The sequence below is a fragment of the Miniopterus schreibersii genome (assembly GCF_964146895.1).
Source record: "Miniopterus schreibersii genome assembly, chromosome: 1".
Lineage (NCBI taxonomy): Eukaryota > Metazoa > Chordata > Mammalia > Chiroptera > Miniopteridae > Miniopterus > Miniopterus schreibersii.
In genome coordinates, this window is record NC_138101.1 from 163765236 (window position 1) to 163775913 (window position 10678).

General features: G+C 51.0%; 1 protein-coding gene across 1 annotated transcript; it reads right to left on the reverse strand.

Annotated features, from left to right (window-relative positions):
• Nucleotides 1-1195: 1195 nt before the first annotated feature.
• CALML4 (calmodulin like 4) lies at nucleotides 1196-10097 on the reverse strand. The gene is given in 8 exon segments (XM_081141410.1): nucleotides 1196-2559; nucleotides 5100-5288; nucleotides 6921-7061; nucleotides 9819-9849; nucleotides 9951-9955; nucleotides 9958-10020; nucleotides 10023-10061; nucleotides 10064-10097. Coding segments are annotated over 8 exon segments (585 nt in total). The 5' UTR covers nucleotides 10083-10097; the 3' UTR covers nucleotides 1196-2461.
• Nucleotides 10098-10678: the final 581 nt, after the last annotated feature.

A 10678-nucleotide genomic window follows, 5' to 3' on the forward strand; every position in this document is an offset into this window, starting at 1 on the left:
TGGCTAGCTTTGCAACAAACCACAGCTTCTGTTTAGTTTTAAATCTGTTTAATAATCTGCAATTTGAGAGCTAAGAGCACTCTTGCCTCTTTTGTAGACAATACTAGGTGCTAGGTAAACCAACTGGAATTTCAGGAATGAGCATAAAACCTGGACATGGGGTGGTTTAAAAGCCTTCTGGGGTAGAGGTTTAGATCAGAAGGGATTTTAGAATCCTAGCCACTGAACACCCTTAATTAGGGATACCAAGTCCGAAGAGATGAGCCAAGGTTCTAATGACTACAACACTTAATGTGTTTTTGGCAAGCTGTATTTCAGATTCCTGTTAGGTAAATCACTTTAAAACCATACTTGGGCCTGGCTGGGTGGCTTAGTTGGTTAGAGCGTCATCCTGTACATAAAAAGATTGTGGGTTCGGTACCAGGTCAGGATGCATACAGGAGGCAACCAGTGGATGTTTCGCTTCCTCTAAAAAACATCCTTGGGTGAGGATTTAAAAAAACAACCATACGCTGGGCCATTCAGTGATAAAGACGAAAAGGCTTTAAGGGAAAACCCTCATTTATTACCCCAGAACTTCTTGTCCTGTCCCATCTAAATCATAAGTATCTACTGTTTAATCCGGGGTATTCCAGATGGGCTGTGCAGAATTTGCTTCCTAATGTCCACGATCAGTTAGAGACCCTTGAGCCTTGCCTGAAAGTGAAATAAAGCAGTTCTCTATGGGGTGCCAACATCTAAAAGCCCTCAAGGGGATTGACCATGAAAGTAACGAAGTTTCAGCACCTGGACTCCTCATTTGCTTTGGCCTCTTCTAGGGTCCTGGGAGTAGTCCTACCAAGTCTATTTCTATTTTTATATTCTTGAAAGGCTGCCAAATCATACAACCCCAGACCCCACAAAACCTGGTTCTGCCCCTGCACAGAGTGAACCTATGCTCCCCCGGCTAGATGATCACAACTCCACCTACTTTGTTGTCTGGGCCATTTATTGCCTGTCCTCCACAAAACCCGTCTCTACAGCTCCTAGGAATTTCTACCCTCATTGGCAATTACACTGTTGTGAGATAATTGCACTAAGTCTAACTGACTCGTCCCCTGCAGTTTCCCTTGTGTCTGGCCCTTAAATTTTTGTCTTGTATAATCTCCCAAAAGAAATACCTCCCTCAGTTTGGTTTTTTTTTCTTTTTCTCTTTAGCCACTAAGCACCATTAGACAAAGCCACAGCCCAGAGAGCCCAATTTTGATACATATAAGGATGAAAAGCTCTGTACTTGGAGCTCTACCCCCCCCAGCCCCCAACATGCCAGTGTGTGACTCCAACCCTTTTTAGGGCAGTGCTGACTCTACCAATGGATCCACAAATTTGATGAGCACACAGGCAGCACCAGCCTGGCACCTCCTGGCTACATGACTCAGCTACTTGACCTGGCGTTGCCCCCGGCGGGGCCGGTACCCCTGCTACTGTTTCTCATGTCGCGGCCATGGCCTGTTACACCCCTTACTACTTTCTGTTAGTCACGGGGAAATGGCTTGAAGCCATGATCGGTTTGACCCACTTGGGCAGACCCGTCCCAGTCTTGTGAATCTCCCTGATAACAGGCCAGGGGAGAGCTGGACGTTCTGACAGGAGCATCAGAAAGGGCCTTCGAAGCTCTGCAAGACCTGTGTCACATCTGCTTTCCTCTGGCGTGGGCTGTAAGTCAGATCACTCTTCCCGCTGCTTAGCTGCCTTGTTTCACTGGGACTATTTCCACCCTATGCTCTGTTTACAAGTGAATCTCCTGAACTGTGTCACTGTGTTGAGGTGGGAATGAGAATCTGTAAGTGGCCCTTTGGTGTTGCAAGAAATGTTGAGAGTTTTTTGTTTGCTTGTTTTAGCTCTGCTTGTTGCTATTTCTCAGCTAGCACTGGTTTTGTGTGGGAAATGTGGAAGATGGTGCCCGCACCCAAATATAGAACATGGCCTTTTGGTTGATTGCCCTCCTTAGCAGAAGGACTACCATGGTAACCCAGGATTGCACAGTGCTCTACAGTTTGCAAAGACATTTTCAAGTCATTGACTCAGACCATTCTCAACAGGCTCCATGAGGTAAGAAACAGGAATCTAACTTCAGTGAAGATCCTGAGGCTTTGAGGGGTGAAATGATTGGCCCAAAGTCAGCTGGGAAATGGCAGAGTCAGGATTGGAACCCAGGCCAATCTCCAAACCACAGCCTCTTCCTGTGCTGTAAAGGGCTGGACTAATGGCAGTTATTAAAATTAACAAAAATCTTTTATTAAAGCATGCTGATACCATGGCCAAAATCATTATTTTCATTGTTAAGTTACCCTCTCCTACAGTCAGGTAGCATCACTTGCCACTGTACTGTCTCCCTAGAGTGAAAGGAACACTTTTCTTTTTAAAAATTCATCTGTCCGATCTGTCAGGCCCAAGGGAAGCTCCCTTGTACTCTCTTCATTCAGTAGTCGGGCACTGGAATGGCGATCTTGTGGATAAATTCATCATACTTCACTTTGCCATTTGGTTCGATATTTGCTTCTCTGAAAAGATCATCCACTGCAATAAATCACATTAATTTTTCAGTTCAGCTTTACTGCTACATTATAGGATGAGTTCTTGGGGGTTGGGGCTCCCCAGAGGTCTTCCCTGAGTGTCCAGCTGACTGTTCACATAGACCAGGAAACAAGCCAGCAAACAGGACAACCGCCCCCCTCCCCCTTGGAGACCACAGATACAATTTGGAGTTCATCGGATTTCCTGCAGGGGCTGGGGGTATTCAGTCACTGAAGCCACCTTGTGGTCTTTTTTGTTTTTTATAGTTTGTTTTTTTTTAAGAAAATGTCCTTTATTTCCTGTACCTATATTTCCAGAAACCTTTATAATGGGTTTTACCTTCCACAGCCCACCCTCCCAGCTTCCCAGCTGCACAGGCACCCTTGGCAGCTCCACCCGGGGCCACCCTGGCCCAGGCTTTCGCCTGCCTCTGGCCCGCTTGCCTTCCCTTCCAAGTTGGCATGCCCCATCCCTAGAGAGGACTTGGTGACAAGTAGTATCTGCCACCATCACCTCTTTTTTAAAAAGTTTGTGTTTGGGGGGTGGGGATAGTGTGAGAGAAAATAAGTTCAGCTGTGTAGGTTACAAAACTGCTATTCTCTATGACGGTTGCTCTAAAAAAAGCGCTTCATTTACTTGTTTCTTCTGGTTCTGGATTCCTTGGACAAAATACTAGCTTGTCCCAGATCTTGGTAAGAAGGGCCATTTCAGCTTATACTTCTCCATGGTGGCCTCTCGGGGTCAAGCTACCTTTGGCTCTGAAAAATCCTGACCCTCCTACAAAAAACTGCCTCACTGCCCTATGTCACTTTCCTCAGCCCTAGACGTCCCCGAGGTGTAATTCTGGAAAGTTAGAAATACCCTGTGATTCTCTGCTTAACCGGCCTCCTTTAAAATGTAATCACTATGCTCTGTGCCTAAGCTGATAGAAACGCTGAGTATTTTTAGAATGTTAAGAACACTAAGTTTTCTTCATGGAGAAGCTTCTACCCACAAGGCACTTGGTTTAAACCATCCCAGTGGACAGGTCCAGCCCCGGCTCCAGTGCCAGTCACTGAGCCTCCTCCTGTCCAGAGAAGGGGCCACGCTGCTGGGTAGTATGGCGCTTCACTGAGCCCAGAAAGAACCAGGGTGCTGAGGCCCCCCATCCCAGGCCTTAGAAGGGAGGCCTCCCCGGCGGCCCCCTCTCTCTGCTCCAAGGATGCTTCTTGGTAAAATTGAAGATTTTCTTTCAATCACCCAGAGTAAAGGATTCCTACTTCTAGTATCATCTTTTCTGTGTCCCCAGCCAAAGAAGGGAAATCGGTCTCCCAGCTTGTCGGGAACACATTGCCATTCTCTTTGAAATGTTTCTTGACTGGTTAAACGAATGAGAAATATGAACGAGTTTGGGGCCCGTGGTATTACTTTAGACAGAGGTCAGTAAGCATAAGAATGAAGGCCTCAGCTACTGATACTCCATGTGGTACAGAAAAGGCTGAGCAGTGTCCCCCGAGCCGAGAGGGAAGGGAAGGCGAGCCAGTTTCCCTGCTCACGTTAGAACAGCCCACTGAAAGGATCGGGAGAGCCGCCAGCCTGGAAGAGCGGCACTATTTTTAAATGCTGTGCACTGTGCCTGTGTGCCTGCAGATAAAATCTAAGCAGTCGGCTTTATACAATGTCAGCTCTTGGGGGGACCTGAGGGATTGCCTATTGTAACCTCTTTTCCCAACAAGGAAACCGAGGAGGGTAAGAGAGGTCAAGAAACCTGTCCAGCCAGGATTCAAATCTAATTCCAGCCACAACCTTGCAACCCCTCCACTGGTTTGTTGTGATTTAGCCTTTAAAGGCTAAAGGCCCGACACTGTTGAAGCCCTTTTCCTCCACTCACTGTGTCCTAGCTGAGCCTGCCCGTCCCAACCACAGGCCAGCCCAGCAGCCTGAGAAATCCCAGCCTCGGGCTGCTGGGTGTGGGCTCTGGTGGTGACTCCAGTGGCCGCTGTAACAGGCCCGAGGGGCTAGCAGGCAAATGGCCCAGCATGGGGGTTGCCCTTCCCCAGAAGGCCCAGGCCCCTGGCCTGCTCTGAGGCAGGAAGGCAGGCTGGGCTGCTGAAAGGTACGAGGCAAAGGCCTCTCATGGGGTCCTGTGACTAGCAGCCACAGCAAAGGCCACCACAGACACCCCCTGGAGGAGCTGTTAGAGTTGGCTGGGTCGTGAGGAGAGGGGACAAAGTAGCATCTCAGTTTGGACACCTGGCCTCAGCAGCAACTTCAGAAGACAGCTGTGGCGAAAGAAAAGAGTCTGAGATGGAGGGGGTGAGGGCAGGGATGGGGGGACACTAACAGGTGTCTAATAGACCTACGTGCAACTCTCAGCTCTGCTCCCGCAGGTGACTCCATTCACCTGTGTCTTTGTCAGTATAAGGCCATCTAGCCGCAGCCTTCAGGGGCATGCACGAAATGCAGTGTCTACACCGTCCTGGTGGCAGGGATCGGGCTCTGGTGTCCTCTCCCCAACTCCCCAGTCCTCTCCCGCTGTGGGAAAAGAGGGAACCAGCCGTTACCTTCCTTGTGGGTGAGCTTCTCCCCCAGTCTCATGAGTTTTGACCGCAGCTCGGACGCCATGATGTAGCCTTTCTTCTCCTTGTCTGCCATCAACATGGCCAGAAGAATTTCTTTCTTCGGGTCCTCTTGTTTTATTTGCATGTGCATAATAGTCAGGAAGGTGGAGAAATCCAGCTCTCCGTTTCTGTCTAGGAGACCCCCAAACGCAGCAGAGTGAGGAGAGGCTCATGTTGGGGAAGCCAAACTGCCTCCTGCCCAAACCTTCATGGCCAACTCAAGGGCCACCTAGTTCAGGAAGTGCCCTGATGGTGGCAGTGGTCATGGCGAAGAGGAGGCGGACTCTTCTACTAGGCCCCCATGGATGTGCCTCACTGAGTCCTCCCAACATTCCTCAGGGACTGTGGTCATCATCCCACTTTGCCCACTAAGGAGACAGGAGCTCTGAGAGGGGTGTCACCTCCCAGAGCACTGGCAGGACCAGGATGGAGCACCACCTCCTCTGCTCCCTTCCGGGTGCTTCTCTTGCGCCCTGAACTGGGGGAAATACATCTCCGTGTCCACCCCCCCTTTAGTGGCCACCACTGCACGGTCACTAAGATGGACAGGCGGCCCAACCTGGGACCTCAATCCCCAATCATTTGCCTTTCCCCTCACGGCAACCACCCCAGGCTCCCCAGCCCATGCCCCTCCTCTGAGCATGCCTGGAGGCCTGGGCTCTGGCCCTGGTCCTGACCCTGACTGGGGTACAACTGCAGGAAATGGGAACTTCCCCTGACCACAACTTCCTGTTTGGAAGAGACAGAAACCAAAGGAAAGCACCGCCCCTTGGAGGTGGAAATGGGATCTCAGTCACTGAGCGCCCCATCCCTGGGCTCTAGGCCTCAGAGGCCCGCCCTGGGCCCAGCCTGACCTTCCCTGGATAGGCTCCCAGCACTGCTGCAGTGACACTCTGATGGGACCTTGGGGTAACCCAGCAGAAGGAGGGAATCCATCTGAGAGATGAGGAAGCTGAGGTCCTCCAGACCAAGTGATCTTTCCAGGCCACTTCCCTTCTCTAGGACAGTCTTTCCTTCCTGAGTATCCAGCTATCAATGCAAACAGCCACCCTGGTCTCTGACACCCCTCTTGTTTTCTTTTAAAAAACCAACGTGTTTGTTTCTGGTAATAAAAGTCCTATATGTTCCCATTGTCAAAAACACAGGAAACAACAATAAAGGGAATGAAAATCATCCATAACCCCATCACCAGAGAGAACCACTTGGCTATGTTTTGGCTGGGTTTTCTTCCACCCTTTTCTCTCCCAGTGTTGTATAGTTTTTAGAAGGTTAGTCTTTGAAATCAGAAGAATTGCGATCCAACTCTTATTCCACTATTGGTTTAAGCACTTGGGCAAGTGACACAATGGCTCTGAACCTTGATCTTCACCTGAGAAGCAGCACCTTCTGCATGGGATTGTCTGCGCTAAGCACATGACAAATACTCAATAAAGGGAAACTGTTCTGTCAAAGTGATTTTGGGATCACTGTTAGCACTGTCTTGACTGCAGAGTTGTGATAACCTGGTTGGAAAGCTTAGAGCCCATGGCCCTCTGTGAGACAAGGGTGTCACCATGGCTGTGAGGACTCAAGGAAGCCTGAGTGATGCACAACACACCTGGCCAAATGCCTCCACAGCCCCCAGCTGCCCCGCAAACCTCTGACCTGTTCACACTCCACCATCTGCACTCACCTGTTGGGCCCCTGCCAGGATCCTAGCTGCAGGGCTCAGGGCCCCCACCAGCCCAGCCCACCTTTTCCCCAGCCCTGGCCCAGCCCACTCACCTATTCCGTGAGTCTGCAGGTGCCGCTGCACCTCCCCCGGCGTCGGGCTGGCCCCCAGGCACCTCATCACCACTATGAGGTCTGTGGCTTTCACCTTCCCCCGCTGCTGCTTGTCATACAGGGAGAAGCATTCCTTGTACTCTGCGCACAGCCCAGACGGGAGAATCAGGAGCGCTCCCGCCGCCTCCCCACCCCCGCTGCCCTCTCTCCCCTTTCTCTCCCCTCCCCCTCTGTGGCCCACTCCCTCTGTCCTTCCCATCACAAATAAAAATACACAACTGCCGAGTTCAATTGAACTTCCAATAAACAATGAACACATTTTAATAGTATATCCCAAATTTTTGCATGGGATACACTTATACTAAAAAAGCATTTGTTGTTTATCTCACATTCAAATTTAACTGAACGTCCTGTACTTTATCTGGTAACCCTGTCCCCTCCCTCTCCTGACTCTCCTTCCTCTTACTCCCTTTCTCTTTCCTTTCCTGCCCCCTTTCTCCCCGCTTCCTTCCCCTTTATCTGCTCCCCCTTTTCTCCCCTCCCACGACTGACTCAAGCCACAGGGAAGCTCTCCCGCTCTCTAGGGCCCATCCAGGGAGCCCAGGAGATTGAAGCAGGGCATCCAGACACTCAGAGGACCTTTGCGAAGACAGCTTATGTGGGAAAGGAGCCAATAATGCCTCTGGGTTCCTGAGATCAGAAATCCACCCTGGGCTGTCCTGGCAGACAGTGGCTCTCATATGTGGTGACAATTATTATTACAATTATGGGCATTTCTGAGTCCACTGCTCCAGACTTGCACCTCCAGGCTGCTGAACTCTCAAGCTGCCCTCTGACACAGGTCCTGGTCCTGTTCTTAAAGACTTCCTGGGGGCCCCCAGGATGTCCCCCGCCCTGACTAGATCTTGCTTGCAGTTGTCCTCCAACCCTCTCCCTTGATGGGGATGAAACGGCCACAGGAGCTAAGGCCTCTAGAGCCACAGTCTCAGCCCAGTGGAGCAGGGCACCCGCCTGCCTCTGTCCCCAACTCCCAGTTTGAGAGGAACAATGAGGCCAGCTGGCAGCCAGGGAAGACCCCTGGGCCCTCCCACGGAGATTCTGATCCAAGAACTGGAGGGGGGATTGCTGTCAGAATTGGTCAAAAGCTCCCCAGGTGGAGCCTCTGCTTGGGGGGTGGGGGTGGGGACTATGATTTGACAAGTGAGGTTGCATGCCAGTGATGCAACTCTTTCCAATGAATGTGTTATTATTCAATCTGATGAGTGATCTACTATTAAACTAGTTCTTACCCTTGTACAAATTATATTCATCAAACTCCAACTTCTTTCAAATCTTTAGCACTCCTGATTGCAATAGGGCCATCTATTCTCTTTTTTTTTGTACAAATGCAGGGGTTGGAATATTGTTTGATCTTACATTATTTAACACATTGTATGCGGGAATCGTATTTATACGTTTTACGTTGACTGGTAGTAAAGTGCGCGATAAAGACTACCCACAAACAATGTGTTAATAATGGCTGCTTTTAACAACCAGCTTGCAAATTTTCTAAAACTGTACCACCCAGCTCATGCTAGCTAGAGCAAGCTGGCCCTACCTAGCCATGTCTGTGTCACACATGGGCTGCACCAGGTCCAGTGTCAGGTGCATGACAGACATTCTCCTCTCTTCTGTGCTCACAGCAGCCTGGTGAGGTGGTGTCATTAGCCCCACTTCACAGATGAGAAAACTGAGTTTCAGAGGTGATAGGACCCCAGGCATGCTGCCACCAAGGCTCCTGTTCTTCCCACTCCAGCGGGCCATCCCTGTCCAGTCTGTCATTTGTTCATTAAATGTTAGTGGTCACTTTCTTGGTGTCAGTCACTGGGATATAAAGGGAAGTTTGCCTTCTTTCCTTCTGCAAGATTCAGAGGCCCCAGAGGGAGGGTCAGTGAGCCTCAGAACCAGATGTGGGTAGGGGGACACTGAGGCTGACAGAGACTCCACTCAGTCTTGCCTTGAGGCCTGGGCATGAGAGGTCTTAAAACTCCTTGTGTTTTAAAACTCCTTGCTCTGGCCCACCTCTTGGGGTAAGAATACCAAGGGGTTTATGGGGAGGTACCCACCTGGAGCCTGCTACCTACTCATCCAATCTTCCTTCTAGACCAAGCTCTGGGTACTCAGAAGTCTGGAATCCCTGCCCAGGTAACCCTAAGCCCATGTCCAGGGCCCTCAGGCCCCCACCTGAGCTATGCTGGGCCTCCCTTTGTCCCAGTCTGGGCCCCCGAGCTCTGTGTAACCCAACTCTTTCCCTTGGCCTGGTGGAAACAGAACTATACACCTGCGAAACTGAAGCCTGCTAGGGGCCCAGCATATCAGGGGACTCAGGGAATAAAGCGATCAGAACACCAAATCTAGGCTTGATGTCAGGGAAGAGGGGACCTCAGAGACCACCTAAGCTGACCTACCACCTTACAGATGGGAAGACTGAGGCCCAGAGAGAAGTGTGCTGCGTGTGAGTGCAGACCTGGGCTCTTTGCTCTGTCTCAGCCAAGTACAAGGCCCCCTTCTCTTGTTGGGCCCTGAGCCCTAGCTGGTTAATTGTTTCTCTCTCTCCATCCCCTATCCCCTGCCTCCCGCATATCCAACTATCGAGTTCTGGGGGAAAATCAAGTGAACTCCCTCTCTCCTCTCCCTCCCACTTGTAAATCACACTGACAGATGTAACACCAACATTTCTACCTGTGAGCCTTTCCCCCCCTCCCCCGGCCTCCTCAGCAGCAGCTGCCTCTTGTCTGTGGGTGGGCCCACATTTCCCCCTGGCACTTTTTCCCACCAACAAAAACTGAGCAGAGCAAATTGCTTAATGAGACCCATATTTTGCTGTGAGTTGCTAATTAAAGAGCAAACCCAACCTACCATTAATTTGGTCCTGGGAAAGAAACTTGGCCTGCAGCAGACAGAGGAAAACAGTCAGGGAGGGCTCTGTGAACACGCCCCCCCACAGCCCTGTCAGACCCAGCCCAGCAGGTGACACAGACCCTCGCTTACCATCTCGGGCCTCCGGCTGCACCCCTGGGCTCCCTGCTCCCAGGACTGCCTTCTTGGTTTCCTTCCTCCCCACTTCAAGTTGAAAGTCCACCAAGCTGGGCGGAGGGCCTGTAATAAACCCGCGGCTGCCATGGAGACCGGGCCCAGTGCCAGGGGTCAGATTCCAGCTTCCCTGCGCATCTGATGCCCAGCAAGGCCTGGGTAGAGCAGCAGGCTGGATTTTAAGAAAACAGGGCTGCAGAAAGTCTCCCTTGGGCCTTGGTGCTGCACCAGGAAGCTGATGCGCTGGAGCAAATGGACAAACATTCCTTCCTGGGAGCCCTGGACACCAAGAGGGGGTCAGTGACACATAAAAAGTGGGGCCGGGATGGGGCTGTCCTGGGCCCTGCCTTGGGGGTCTTTTTTTCTCTCTCCTGGGACTAAGCGGGGAGCTGACGACGTGCTACTTTCTTAGCACGCTGTCTTAAGAGTCATCACACACTGTCTTAGAGGCAGGGAGGAGACCTTACCATGTGGCCTCTGCCACCATCCAAGCCTTGGGATGCTTATGGAGAAGGGACAGGCTTTGGTGCTCTCAGGTTGGATTCAAATTCTTTCCCTCGTGCTCATTTGCTGAGTGACCTTGGGATGTCATTGCACTGCTCTGTGCCTGAGTTTCCATGCTGGGCCTCATCACAGGATTTTGAGAGAATCAAATGGCAGTGCATAGCTGGTTCTCAATGTGTCAG